Below are 15,023 nucleotides of genomic sequence, written 5' to 3'. Positions count from 1 at the left end.
TTTGCTTTGCTGAAATTTTTTAGCTCTAAAGTATCTTGGCTGCCTGCCCATTGTTGCATGTATATATAGAAAAGTGAACCCCAATATATTATTATTCATTGGTTAATTTGTTGATTAAATCAAACTATCTAAGGCAACATCCTGGTAAATTCTGCATTATTCTTGGCCTGAGTTGACTTTAGAACACGGTTTGAATTTTATACGGCTCTCTTTAAAACCATAACTTTCACACATCTGTCTCGAGGTAATTTCTGTCATGGATTCTTAGGCCATCTGCATCCATGATTTCTTCCTGATTGCAAAGTTGGCGTAAAATTCTTTATTTTTTGAAGATATTATTACTTGTAGCAACTCTGACAAGTCAAATGCAATTTTGGCAGCTTTTACATTTTTGTTATGAGTTCTACTACACACACTCTCAAATTCTACTCCCTGAGGTGACAAACAGACATTGGTTATTTTCATGATGTGGACCCACAGAAAAGTGTCTACATCAATAACATGTGAGAGGGAGTACAATTTGGGAGTATAAAGTGGAAGTACACCACGTATTTTCCTTTTGTTATTGCTTTTATTATTATTTTAATTTTAATTTTAATTATTATTAATACGTTATGGCAAAAACTTGTGTGAGACCGTCTCACCATGTGACGGGTCGGGTCAAGATGCAAATGTAACACTTATATGCACAAATGTCATACTTATATGCTCAAATGTAATACTAATCAGGAATAAAATTTTTGTTACTTATTAGGGTAAATGTAATACTTTTAAAGGAAAATACAATACTTTTACATTTCAATTTAAAAGTATTACATTTTTCCTCAAAAGTATTATATTTGCCCTTATAAGTGGGAGGCACTTGTCAACATTACTTATTATGAGAAAATGTATTACTTTTTCTCTTATAAGTAATAAAAATTGTATTTTTTTTATTAGTGTTATATTTGAGCATATAAGTGTGAGATTTGAGCATATAAGTATGACATTTGCATGGTGCTTTGACCCGACCCGACCCGTCTCACGAATAAGGATCCGTGAGACGATCTCACACAAGTGTGACCCATACTTTATTGATAAAAAAAATAATTCTTTTAATAAGTTGATGTGATAGTGTGGTTATTTTTTAGAGAGGAAGGATAATTGCATGGATGAACAGTGAATAGTGAATAAATGTAAATTTTGTGATGTGACATTTTAAAAGTGAGATAAAATTATATGAGTGTGGATAGAAAGTTTCCTGATATTTGCAATACCTTATATATTACATAGTAAAATATGTGTCACACTTGTTTGAGATTGTCTTATGAATCTTAATCTGCGAGACGAGTTAAATCTATAATAGTTGCTTGTTATTTAGAATAGAAATCACAATATTTATTACAGAAATTTAGTACTAATTTGAGATAAATAAATGGTTACTTATAATATATATTTTAATATTTACATGTGAAATTGTGAGACTATTTAGGATAAAATAATTGTTACTAATTATCAATTGTTTTGCAATTGTCAATTTAGTCCCTAATTTTCAGTTTGGTCGAATTGACCCTCCAGTTGTTTTAAATTTCGTAAATTAAATCTCTTCGCCACTGTTTTGGTAACTAACGACTGACTGATGAAAGTTTTACAAATATTCATAAAGGCCCTGTTTGGTAAATGGCTGTTGGCTGATTGGGTTGGCTGTTTGGGTTAGAAGGTATGATTTGTTGATAATATTAGCTGATTGTAGAAAGTTGTTTGATAAATTAGCTGTTAACTGATAGCTGTTTGGTATAGTTTCTTTTATTAAAAAGCTAATTGAAAAGGCTGCTTTGAGTAGCCTTTTGAATTTTAGCATTTTGGAGTTACAAAAAGCTTATTAACCAAACAACTAATTGTGGTCAAATAAGCCAAAATTGGCTGATAGGCTGATTATTTACCAAACAGGGCCATAGTGATCAAATAAGCCAAAATTGACTGATAGACTGATAATTTACCAAACAGGACCAAAAATGACACCGTATTTTTTATTTAAATATACATCTCATCCATTCACTACTTTTTACACAAGATAAATAAGTTTTATTCTTATTTCTCATAAATATAAAATAAAATAAAAAACTTATTCTCAGTTTCTCACATTATCTTTACCCAGGTCATAATAACAGCAATAACAATGATAACATAATAATTATTGTTGTTCATTCTTTTATCTAGTTGACTAATACAGGCACACAGCAGTCTGCATGATTATGCAATTGATTCAATCAGAAACTGACCCAATGAATACTATATTGGTTCAATCTGATAAATATATAATTTGCTTGAATTTAAAAAGTCTTTGCTTGTTTTAGGAGATTAATTGTGATGCACCATATTGTTTCGACACCTAACTTGCTAATGATCCATTTATTAATGAAGAAGAACTGGTATATAATATGATGCGAAACTTCTAACTTCAACAACAAATTCTTTAAACTACCAACATTAAATTTTTATAAAAAAAACATTTGATAAAATAAGCAGGAGCTTGACAGCCATTAGAAACAACCAGGCATTTTGTCACAAGTAGTAAACATTATGTCCCCAAAAAGGTAACTGAGTGAGTAGAGCATGATTCTCGTGGTTGACGGTCATGAGTTTGATTTTTACCGACATCTTTTCGAGTCGAATGGTCAATAATTCGCCTTCTTGTTGGAGCAAGCAACCACTGTGGTCGCCTTCTCCGGTTGAGAAGGCAGACAAGTGATCAGTGGTTCCCCTTCTCATCTCCTTCTCCGTGACCGGCGACCGTTCGTTGGTCACCGATCATTTTTTTACCTGAAAATTGATTAAACGGTGGCCGAATCGTTAATGACATGTGATATCAGGTTATTAATCAGTTTTTAGATTTCAATGTATCAAAATGAATTGTTAATGCGTGTAATTGCATCTTTAAAAAATTGCAGAGACTAATTGATTTTTTTTTTTTTAATATTAACATGTACTCCGATCTCCGATCTCCGATCTCCGTAACATAGAACCGTAGAAAGTAGAAAGGTTAGTAGGAAAATGACAAAAAAAATGGCAAACTGCTCTGGACCGTTGTCCGAACCCGGCTAGGCGCGTACTATAAAACCTTTGACCCCTGACAAAACCCTAATCACTGCACTATAAACCACTCCAATTACAAAACCCATCTCCCTCCATTTTTGCTCAAACGCTTCTCCACTCTCCACTCCATTTTGAAGACCGCTCATTCTCATCCGCAAGCACAGAACGGCCGAAATTTTCCGGCAATCGGAGCTTGAAATTCGAATGGAGAACGCAGTGGATCAAGATCAACAATGGCTTATCAACTGCTTGAATGCCACTCTGGACCCCAATCACCAAGTCCGATCCTTCGCCGAAACCTCTCTTAAACAAGCTTCCCTTCAACCAGGTAATTTTACGCCTTCCGTCGTCGATGATTGATTGTCAGATGGAGAAGTGAATAATGGAGTTGTAATTTTCCCAATTTTCGGAACTGGATCATTCTAAATTAGGCTTGAAGAAAAAAACTAGAGAAACTAATTCAGAACTTAGTTAGCTCAAAGCATTATCTTGGATGAGACTTGGAAACACTTAATCTTGTGCTGAAATAGAGCTTTTGTTATGTTTACTTCGTGAATGAAGTTAGTTAGCTAAATGTCTTTGCTCTATGTGTGATGGAAGGTTTTGGAGGCGCATTGTCAAGAGTTGCTGCAAGCAGGGAGCTTCCTTTGGGATTGCGCCAAATATCCTTTCCTTATTGTTGTTGGATTTGGACATAGTAGTGTTAATTTTGAATTTTATAGGAATGTCTAAAAGTATTATGCCTTGTATGAAGTTTGCCTCTTAAGTGCGGTTTATTATTCTTTTCATTTTTCTTTGTGAGACTTAACAATATAACTTAGCTGCAGTTCTTCTAAAGCAGTTTATAAAGAAACACTGGCAGGAAGATGAACCGGACTTTGAGCATCCAGTTGTTTCAAGTGATGAAAAGGTATTCTTTTTCTTATTATTAAATAAATTTGTATTTAATTGGATGACACTTAGTGTTTTCAGTTTTACAAGAGTTGTGGAATTCTTTATCCGAAGGTGTTTCATTCATTATGTTGTTTCACTTTTATCAGGAAGCTATTCGTCGTCTACTCCTCACATTGCTCGATGATCCTCACAGAAAAGTGTGCACTGCAATAAGTATGGCTGTAGCATCTATTGCGCATTATGATTGGCCAGAGGACTGGCCTGATCTCTTACCAACTCTAATAAATTGGATTGTGGACCAAATTAACATGAATGCTGGTAAGTACCTGGTATAGTTTATGAATGATGTCTAGCATTGAAATACATTACTTGTTCTATCTGGATTTTTCTTAATGTATTACTTGGCGAGTGACGTTGGTTAGGCTATCAATATTTCCTTACTTATTACGGGATTTTATAGGTGCTTCTCAAAATAATTAAAGATAAAAACTTGATTGTGGTGTTATGCAGTGCATGGAGCATTGAGGTGCTTGGCGCTTCTTTCTGCAGATTTGGATGATAAGATGGTTCCACAACTTGTTCCTGTTTTGTTCCCTTGTTTGCACAGAATTGTATCATCTCCTCAGGTTAATTTAATTCTACTATTTTAGTTCTTTCTTTCAAGTTTAGTTGAATTTACTTGGATATTAAATTTATAAGTCTTTGTTTTAATTTAAGAGCAGCAATATAGAAGGCAGAAAAGGTTGGTTGCAAGAAGATGGAAACCTATTGATTATACCCTCTTCCCCATAGAGAAAAAAATGAAAACATTAAAAGGAAAAGTAAAGAAAAATGGAGAAGTATGGCACTGCTAGGAGCAAGAAATGATGCATTAAAAGCGACGCTGACCAAAACTATTCTTTAAACTAATGGCTAGGTGACTGAAAAGTTTTTAGGGAAAGAGTTGCCAAGTCCTTGTGCTTTTATTTATTTATTTATTTATGCCAGAACCTCTATTCCCTTTTATATCATCTAATCTTCTTTTTCACTTTTCCTCTAATTCTCTAAATGTCCCTTGTACTGCAGATTTATGACAAAGCTCTTCGCACAAAGGCCCTTTCTATAGTTTATGATTGTATTTCCATGTTGGGGACAATGAGTGGTGTGTACAAGGTGTGCTTTTGCTGTCTGAAATTATTAAGTTGGTGACATGCAGCTATTGACTTGTTATATGACAAACACTTAATGTGTTCTCAGACCGAGACAACTACTTTGATGTTACCCATGCTTCAACCCTGGATCAATCAGTTCTCTTCCATTCTAGAACAGCCTGTGCCATCTGAAGATCCTGAGGATTGGAGCATCAGAATGGAGGTGATGCTTTTCATGCTGCAGTTTATTAAATTAATTAAATCCTCTAGAATGCTGGACTTGGTGGGATAGTGCTCACCTGAATGTAGTTATTACATTAAATTCATTTGCATGTTTGGAAAATTTTTACTTGTTTCATTTTTATTCTAAGTGAGGCATCTTCTTGAATAACTTCAGGTTTTAAAGTGCTTGAATCAGTCTGTCCAAAATTTCCCTGGCCTTATGGAAAGTCAGTTTATGGGTAAGCATGCCAAATCATTCTTTTAGGTGTTAGTATATGAAGACACAATAGTTGTCATTTCTTGGCCAGTTCATACTGTATTTAACCATGTTGCATTTTCAGTTATTCTAGGGCCATTATGGCAGACATTTGTATCATCTTTACGAGTGTACACGCAAGCATCAATTGAGGGTGTAGATGATCCATATGATGGAAGATATGATTCTGATGGTGCAGAACAAAGCCTTGAATCATTTGTCATCCAGGTAAGAAATCCTCAGGGGTTCTGTATTGTAGCAGTAACCACTTTTTAATCAATTTTTATGACATCCTGCATTGGAAGAGAGCATTTTGAACTTCAACTTTTTCTTCATAGCTGTAGACAGTAAATGCTTTCAGAAAGCATGACCTTTATACTTACAACAACAAACTTTTTATCAGTACAGCACTGGGATATAGAAAGTAGGAATACTTTTTTCTTCAAATCTTGTTTTTTTCACATAAAAGTTAGAATGATGGATTAAGAAAAGAAAATTGAATTATTGATTTGGACTCTGGAGCTGCCAGGACATGATAATTTCATTTTCCTTAAGTATTGCTACAATTTTCATTTATTTTTTAATCAACCCTTCATTGTCTAGAACTGTCTTAGAACCTAATGTGATTATATAGTATATTATTATCAGTGTCCTACATAATGACTTTTACTGTTAGACATGCAGCTGGCAAAAATGCCTTTGACCGCTTCTACATGTTTCTAACTTGTATTCTGTTTTTGGCAATCTGAAATTATTATTAATTTTTTTTTCCACATGTTTGTTAAACAGTTATTTGAGTTCCTATTGACTATTTTGGGCAGTAAAAGGTTTGTAAAGGTGTGTTCCAAAACTTTCTTTAGCTTTCTGTCATTTTTTATATAATGAAATGCAGTATGATGTGCTAATTGAAGTGTATTTTAGGTAATTGCAAATAACATGAAGGAGTTGGTCTACTGTGCCATTGCTTTTCTTCAGATAACAGAACAGCAGGTAATGACAAGCCTTTCATTTTGTTTTGTTTTGTGTATATATAGATATATGAGTTGGTGTATATATATGTGCATATGCATGAGAGATAACCATATGCCTATGTTGGGTGTTATTCAGAAGTTGAGTGTGGCCTGTTTTGTATTGATAGGCCAAGTAGAGCTTAGAGTTACAGGTTTTTGGGTGAAAAAGTAAATGGGTGGCTAATAAGAAAAATCTAATTTGTGCTTGCCTTTAAATTTGCTACTAAACATTTAAGGATGTAAGACAGTTATTTCTAAAATATTCTTCTTTATTAACAGCATCCAACTCCATAAATGTACACACTTGCAGTTATTTGACACCCTATTCTCTAGCTTTTCTCCTTTTCAACATCGTAAGGAGCATTTCCTTTCTGCAGAATAGTGGATGCCATTTACTATTTGCTACCAAATAGTGACTTTTTGATTTTCTATTTTCCTTTCTGTATTTATCATGTCGTGTTGTTTAATCTAGGCTCACACATGGTTGATGGATGCTAATCAATTTGTTGCTGATGAGGAGGATAATACTTATAGTTGTCGAGCTTCTGGTAAGTTTGTTAGGGATCAGAACTCAGAACTTAAGATAGATCTTCATTGTTTGATTATAATTACAAACGAAGTAGACAGTTATTCATTAGTATTCCTTTGTGATAATATACTCTAACTTTCCTCCTTCCAAGTTTACGCATCTTCAACAATTATGGTTGGTATGCCTTAGATGTCATGCACATAAGAATTATATTTTAAGAGTTTTACAATTCAATATACTATCTACTAACATGGTAATATGTCTTAGATTGTTCATGTTCTCTTATTTCCTTTGCAGATGTATTTTAATAAGAACATTGATTTCAGGTGCCCTGTTACTGGAAGAGGTCATTAATTCTTGTGGTGCAGAGGGAATAGATGCTATACTTGAATCTGCAGAGAAACGAATTAATGAGTCGCAGCAAGAGAAAACTGCTGGTTCCATCGTTTGGTGGCGAGTAAGTGGAAAGACACTGTTTTAGCCCAAATAAATCTGTACTTTTATTCATGTTTATCTGGTTTTTAGGTGATAAACTTGCCTGATGACTGTTATTATTATTTGAATCACCCTTTAGTGGTGCTTATTAGTTATTTGTCTTTAGGTGATTGACATTCCTATTCAAATTGCTCTCTTGTTGTAATTTGACATTTATTTATTTAATTTGCAGATTCGGGAGGCTACCCTTTTTGCTTTGGCATCAGTGTCAGAACAATTACTTGAAGCAGAGGTTAATGCCATATTATTGCCATGTATAATCTGTAGTGTGTTAAAGAACTGGGAGACAGTTAACTTTTTGGGCGGGATATTCTATCTGATATTCCCCTGCCCTATTTTGTTACATCTATATTCTGGACCAAAAGAAACAAAAAACATGTTAAGGAAAAATAAACAACATAAAAGTGATGTCTTCCTTCCTTGGCTATGCCATGATGCAGAAGTCTTGCTCATTGGGTTTGACCTTTTTTGTTGTCTTTTTATGAAAGCATTATTTCGTACATCTTATAGTTAATCCTTTTCCAGGTTTCTGGGATTTCCAGAGCTAGATTAGGAAATATTTTGGAGAAAGTTCTTACAGAAGACATGGTGACTGGTAAATTCTTTTGTAGATCAATTTGAGTTTCTCTTGCATGTCTAATGGGAAATGACGTGTGATTGGAAGAATTAACTTGATGTAGTTTCACAGGGAGAAAGAGGATGAAGAAAGTTTCTTTCCCTTCTTTTCATTTTCTATTCTTTTCAGGTTGGGGGATGGTGGGGAGGGGCCCAGGGGGGAGGGTGTAGTTCTTAAATGCTGTTTTTTTATTTTTTTCATAATGTGCTTTATGTTTCCTTTTCAGGGGTTAATGAATATCCCTTCCTTTATGCTCGTATGTTTTCATCCATTGCTAAATTTTCCTCTGTGGTAATGATTGCATCTAACTTCTGATCTTAAAACCATGGGTTGGCTCTATGCTAAAGTTTTTTTTGTTTATGCTGTTCAGATCAACCAGGGAATTATTCAGCAGTTTCTGTATGCTGCTGTTAAGGCAATTGGCATGGATGTGTAAGAACCTATTTTTTTGTGTACATTCCAGGTAAAAGAAATTCAGCATTTGGAATGTTAATAGATTCATAATTAATATGTATAGGCCTCCCCCTGTAAAGGTAGGCGCTTGTCGAGCACTTTCCCAGCTTTTGCTTGATGCAGACACTGGAACTCTTCAGCCACATATTATGGATTTGTTTTCATCACTTACAGACCTTCTTAAACATGTATGTAGTCTTGAGTGAAATTTATTATTTTTAGTTTTTTTCCTTTGTTTTTTGGATCTGTCTTTCAGATTAATTGGATTTAGCCTTCTTACCTTCTATCTACTGGCTTCCTAGGCATCTGATGAAACAATGCATCTGGTGCTTGAGACACTACAGGCTACTGTCAAGGCAGGTTAGTTCTCATGCCCAAAATTGTAGTCTATGCTGACTTGATGCTTAGCTTTACTATTTATGATATTTTCTCAATGTCAACTTCTGTAAGAGATTTTTAATATGTTTTTATGCTCTATTGTAGGTCCTGAACTATTGCCATCAGTGGAACCCATTCTCTCTCCTATCATCCTTAATGTGTGGGCTTCACATGTTTCAGACCCTTTTGCCAGCATTGATGCTCTTGAGGTTTTGGAGGTAGGTTTTTTATAATCTTATTTATTAAAAATAGTTCTGTTGTCATCATCAGTTTACTGCATTTATGAATTGTGTTACTGAAATGAAATCTTGTAATCTAATTATGATGAAACCTATAGCCCCTTGCCTTTGATCTGATTATCTTCTGACCTTTCTCTGTTGAAGTTCTCTACATTACTGGTACTATACTTTATTTTGATTTCTGCTATCAGTGCACCTATAAGTATTGTTCACTATGCAGACTTCAGTTCTAATACTATTTGCTATTGCTATTGCAGGCAATAAAAAATGCTCCTGGTTGCATACAACCGTTGGTTTCTCGAATTTTACCTTTTGTTGGGCCAGTGCTCACTAAAGTATGATGTGTAATCTGTTACAGATTTCTTATGAGTGATTTGGGAATTAATCATTAATGTTAATTTGGTGTTTCTAAAACTTGGCATTTATTAGCCACAACAGCAGTCTGAAGGTTTAGTAGCTGGTTCACTAGATCTTCTAACAATGTTGTTGAAGGTGAGCTATGTGCTTTGTTAGTGGAATTATTATTACTTTACATTTATGGAGAAGTATATATATTTTACTTCCTAATATTGATGATTCTTTATTAAACATTTTCAGAATGCACCAAAAGATGTCATCAAAGCTATTTATGACATTTCATTTGATCCTGTTATTAGGATAATCCTCCAAAGTGATGATCATAGTGAAATGCAGGTTCCTCTTTCTCCATTTGTTAAATGTTCATATGTTTTGTGTGACTTAAGATTTAAAAATAACCTGTTGATGTTGCTTTTGTAAATTAGAATGCAACCCAATGCTTAGCTGCTCTTGTCTATGGTGGAAAGCAAGACTTACTTGGATGGGGTGGTGATCCTGGATTCACAATGAAATGCTTGCTTGATGTAACCTCAAGGTGTGTTTATCATTCTATTATCTCATTCTTCCAAGCATACTGTTGATAACAAAATATGCTCAGGAAAGTGCTTTTTATCCCCCACTCTCCCTTCCCAATAAGAACTGATTAACAATTAAAGCTGAATCTGTGAACTTTTGGTTCTTATGCCCTGTACCGTGGGGCTTACACCTCTCAATGTGTGAAGTAAAATGCCTTATGAAATGTCTCTGCAAGACATGTTAACCATCAAATATGGTTGCGTAAAGCCATAAACAAAAATTTCCCTGTGATATGCATGAATGACCATCCCTGGCCATATACAATGCACAACTGCAATTTTCTCTCTTTAATCATTCATCAGTATCCTGATGTGCAAAGCCTATAACAAGTAGAACGGGGGCCTATGACTATATCGGGCTTTGTTTCATTTCTCTTGGAGAGCTCTCGTGATTGTTGATAGTGACCATATTGCTATTCTGCATTTAGTTACTAGTTTACTACCAATGGAGCATAGATGAAATTCTAAGTACTCATTTTCTCATATAGTTGTAATATATGTTTAACTAAAGATGTGGGCAGAGAATCCTTTTTACTGTTAAGAATAATGAGAGTTTTAAGGTCGGCTAGGTGACGAAGGGCCAACACCAACTAGTAATGCTGAAGTTACTAATGGGCGAAAGTGAAATAACCAGAGAGGAAGAGCTGGGATATGATAATAGGCGGATTGCTTTATTCAAATGATTACAAGAGCATAAGTATTTATAGGCATTGAGTGTTTCATCACTTTATGACGTGTTAATTATGGGGCTTGACTCTTCAACTGATCCAATGACTTGAACTTCTAGAATCATAAAAATAAGAGGATATGAATATCACCTCTTTTACAACAATAGCTTTTACAGCCTTTACTTTTGAACTTAATAAATATGTACAAGTTGGTTGTGGTGTGTGGTAGAGTTGGAGTGGTCTTGTCTCAAATCACTATCAATGATATGTTCTTGGAATTTTTGATAACCTTGGGTCATGGATGCAGGCTTTTGAATCCTGATCTAGAAAGTTCAGTCTCACTTTTTGTTGGGAGCTACATTTTGCAACTTATTTTGCACCTCCCTTCGCAAATGGCACATCACATCAGAGACCTAGTTGCTGCACTTTTGAGGCGCATGCAATCTTGCGAAATTTCTGCACTCAAGAGTTCATTGCTGCTTATTTTTGCCAGACTGGTATTCTTACTAATATATTTTGTTTGTGCTTCCTCTGTAGAATCTACATTTCTTTTTAGTCCATATAAACCTGTTGACCTATTTCCTCAAATTTTTAGACTCAATTTCACTTTGAAATTATAATAATGTTGTTGGTTTTTTTGGATATCTAGATGATACAAAAGCTGTAAAATAAATCTAATCACTTTATTAAGTATGTGCCAGCATCAGGAAATGCATATGAAATGTTGAACACACACAGTTATTTATTTATTTATTTTTTGCTTTCAAACTGATTTTTAATGCCTATCCATTTAACTGTCTGATTCTCTTTTGCATTTTTAAAGCTTCTCTAGCTGCCAGGATGAAGATGCTATGGGCAACACTAAATGTATTAATTTTAATTCAGGTCCATATGAGTGATCCACATGTTGAACAATTCATTGATTTGTTGCTTGGACTACCAGCTGAAGACCATCATAACTCCTTTGCTTATTTAATGTTTGAATGGACTAAAATGCAAGGCAAGTGTATGCTAAGTGGTGATTTTAGTAAATGTCTCAAGAAACACTTTGATGAACTGCCTGAATAGTGATATCAATCATTGTAACATTTGCATTAGGCATACCAACATTGCTTTTATAGGTATTGCTCCATGTGTGCAAGGATGTCATATTGCTCATGAAAAATTATCATAAATGAAATAAATTTAACCTGAGCATCTGGCCCTAGTCTTCCCGACACCTCTTACAGTTAGTCAGGGTGGCATAGCCAATATTTTGGTTTGTATATTTTTTATACGCTTAATGGGATCCATCAATCCATGTTTTATTATTATTATTATTATTATTATTATTATTATTATTAATTTTTGTTTTTGATAAATCATTCCATATGTTTATTATTAGCTCATACTATATGATTGGCTTAGTCTAGATTTATGTTTTCTTTCTTTTTAGTTTTTTTCTTGCATTCAGAAAATAATTGATTTTTTGCTGTTCAGGGGAAATTCAGGGAGCCTACCAAATCAAAGTGACAACAACTGCTTTGGCTTTATTGCTATCTACCAGGCATGCTGAGTTGGAGAAAATCAATGTTCAAGGACATCTTATTAAGGTTCAGTTGTAATTTTTTCTTAGCACATTATCTGACTCCAGAGCCTGTCAAAATCTGATTTGTTGTGTAAAATTTGAAGTCCTCTGCTGGGATTACTACACGCTCAAAGGCTAAAACAGCTCCAGATCAATGGACAGTAATGCCTCTTCCTGTGAAGGTACACTCTCATTGTTTGTCACAATGATGCACCTGTGGACCGCACTTGGTTTTGCATTGCAACTTTTTCTAGGACTAGAGCTCATGGAAGAATTGTGGCATAGAGAATGCTGACCTCCTTTCTTTCTAACTCTTCTAACGAAGAATTCATGCCTCGTCAGGCTTGAGTCAATCTCTCATATAATATATATTATCATAGTACGGTTAATAGCTGGTCCCCTAAGGCATGTGCCCTGAACTATACCACAACACAGCCAACACTAGATTGGCTGGTGACCAATAGATGATATACTCTGTTGAATTCTTTATTTTGCGTACAACTTTGTCAACACAGTTACTATAGATTCTACTCCCTTATTCCCTCACTTTCCTCGTCTTCTATTTTTTCCTGAACTATTGAATTGAATGGTCTAACAACAATTTTCTTTCTGGATAAAATTAGATTCTGGCTATATTGGCAGATTCCTTAATTGAAATTCAAGAACAAGCTTTAGGAGATGGTGATGAGGTAATTATAGTCCTTTCAGTACTTCTTCTATTAAAGCGAACTGCTGGTGGAATTCTAAACTGTTATTGTGACAGGATGATGACTGGGAGGAAGCCGAAGGTGGAGATATTGAAAGGGATGAAGCTCTATTGTTTGCAGCTGGTTCTACATCCAATAGCAGACCCAGTTATGAGTATCTTAATGCAATGGCTAAGGCTTTGAATGAGGTTTCACCATTTTCTTCCTTCCTTATTGTGCATTTTTTTGGGCGTAGTTTGATGGGATTTCATTGTTCTACATGTTTGACTTCCTAGGATGACGATGATGGATTTGATGACGACCTTCATTGTAGTGGTGACCCCCTAAACGAGGTATGCTATCACTTCTAAAAATTAACAGTGAAGACATGTTGTACACTGCTAATCGTATCCGTTGACACCTTCCATTGATTCACGTTTGTAGATAAATCTGGTGAATTATCTTAAAGATTTTCTTCAGAAGTTTTGTCATAGCAGTGAAGCACTCTTTCACCATCTTTTAAAGGTGCATTCAAAGTTCTTATCCTTCAACTAAAAACCAAGTACTTGAAACGGAAAAAAAAATAAATCATTTTGAGTAATCTTGCATCGTTCATCATTGCAGAGCTTAACCAGAGCTCAACAGGAAGCAATCCTGACGGTGCTGAATCAATGAGGGCGTTTTGAGAAATATTGCTTTGTCCATCATTGCAGCGCATTCTGAAAGCTCAGCAAGAAGCCATTCTGATGGTGATGATTGACGAATCAATGACAACTTGTTTGTTGTGCTGAATGTTTTCCTTGATATTGTTTGACCTCGAGAACTTTTTTTTTTTTTTTTTTTGATTGTTCTAATTCCATTGTGCTCGAGAGAGAGAGAGTGGTTGTGGGTTGTAAAGTGGCGGGCGGTTTGTCATTCTTATCGTTAGTTTCGTCTGATTGAAGTGTGTATAAGTTAGGATAACATTCTTGTAACCTCGGATGCTCGTTTATGTCTGGGAGGTGGAAGTGCATTGTGTGTCTGGTGCTAAGATTGGATTTATTCATTTGTATATCGACATTTCTCATAAAACTTTAGTGAAGATGACTATTGTTGAAGTCCAGGAATCAACTGTAAATCTTGTTTCAGTAGTATACACCAAGTTCCCATCCCTTCCACTCTCATTCTTTTACCCCATACTCTATGAAATTACATTTTCAACCTTGGAAACGTTTGTCTCTAGTTATTAATTTGATCAAATTTAATGTACGAGTTTTTCAAATCGATGAAGTTCAATGCAAATGTCCTAAATATTGTTTGGAGTGTTCATACAGTGATTTTATTTTAGATGTGTTGAATTGAATTTGATTGATTTTAAGAAGTTATATTAAATTTGATCAAATTAGAAATTCAGAATTATTTTTTTTAGAAATTAGAAATTCAGAATTAAAAGTGAAAAAGCATACTATGATATGTATATCAAAATAGTATTGATCTTGCCAAATGGGAAATTAGCTACTTGATTCATTAAAATTTTAAGGAATAAAGCTCAAAATATTATTGACAAAAAAATTACTCGTAATTAATAATAATAATAATACTTCTTAAATTGATATTTAAAGTTAGAAGTATTTTATTAACAATTAAATAAATAAGTATTCAAGTTTTTATAAGGTATTTTACATGTTACTATGTACTGGTAATAATTAATACTTTATCTGTTCTATTGTAGGAATAATTGTTATGTTTACTATTAATGCATCAAACCAACACTTTCTTATTTTCTTTAGTATTTTTTTATATTTCAAATTTAATTTTTTTTATGTGTTTAATAGTACTTTTAATGTAGTTTCTAAATATATAAATTTTATATATTAATAGTCTAATATTCGAT

At 34.2% G+C, this 15,023-nt stretch overlaps 1 protein-coding gene across 1 annotated transcript; it reads left to right on the top strand.

Annotated features, from left to right (window-relative positions):
- The first annotated feature begins 3,106 nt into the window (after nt 1–3,106).
- On the top strand, nt 3,107–14,256 carry LOC116026239 (importin-9). Its single transcript, XM_031267721.1, has 33 exons — nt 3,107–3,403; nt 3,676–3,737; nt 3,893–3,985; nt 4,116–4,287; nt 4,480–4,595; nt 5,035–5,121; nt 5,206–5,322; nt 5,497–5,560; nt 5,663–5,805; nt 6,367–6,414; nt 6,499–6,567; nt 7,060–7,135; nt 7,443–7,573; nt 7,784–7,843; nt 8,137–8,206; nt 8,454–8,518; nt 8,598–8,659; nt 8,745–8,868; nt 8,983–9,040; nt 9,164–9,276; nt 9,555–9,632; nt 9,727–9,789; nt 9,895–9,990; nt 10,080–10,189; nt 11,205–11,394; nt 11,783–11,897; nt 12,377–12,489; nt 12,569–12,646; nt 13,088–13,153; nt 13,228–13,359; nt 13,447–13,503; nt 13,595–13,675; nt 13,775–14,256. Exons 1-33 carry the CDS (start codon nt 3,280–3,282, stop codon nt 13,823–13,825), a joined length of 3,084 nt encoding a protein of 1,027 aa, XP_031123581.1. The 5' UTR covers nt 3,107–3,279; the 3' UTR covers nt 13,826–14,256.
- The last annotated feature ends 767 nt before the right edge of the window (nt 14,257–15,023 follow it).

Source organism: Ipomoea triloba, chromosome 7 (genome assembly GCF_003576645.1).
Source record: "Ipomoea triloba cultivar NCNSP0323 chromosome 7, ASM357664v1".
Taxonomy (NCBI): domain Eukaryota; kingdom Viridiplantae; phylum Streptophyta; class Magnoliopsida; order Solanales; family Convolvulaceae; genus Ipomoea; species Ipomoea triloba.
This window is presented reverse-complemented; position numbering and strand designations above follow the sequence as displayed.

Excerpts from the sequence above, each read along its gene's own strand:
- LOC116026239 (XM_031267721.1), top strand. The coding sequence starts at position 3,280 with ATGGAGAACGCAGTGGATCAAGATCAACAATGGCTTATCAACTGCTTG. Across the intron at positions 7,574-7,783 it reads GTTCCATCGTTTGGTGGCGA|ATTCGGGAGGCTACCCTTTT; the intron begins GTAAGTGGAAAG and ends TTTAATTTGCAG. Across the intron at positions 9,991-10,079 it reads ATGATCATAGTGAAATGCAG|AATGCAACCCAATGCTTAGC; the intron begins GTTCCTCTTTCT and ends TTTGTAAATTAG.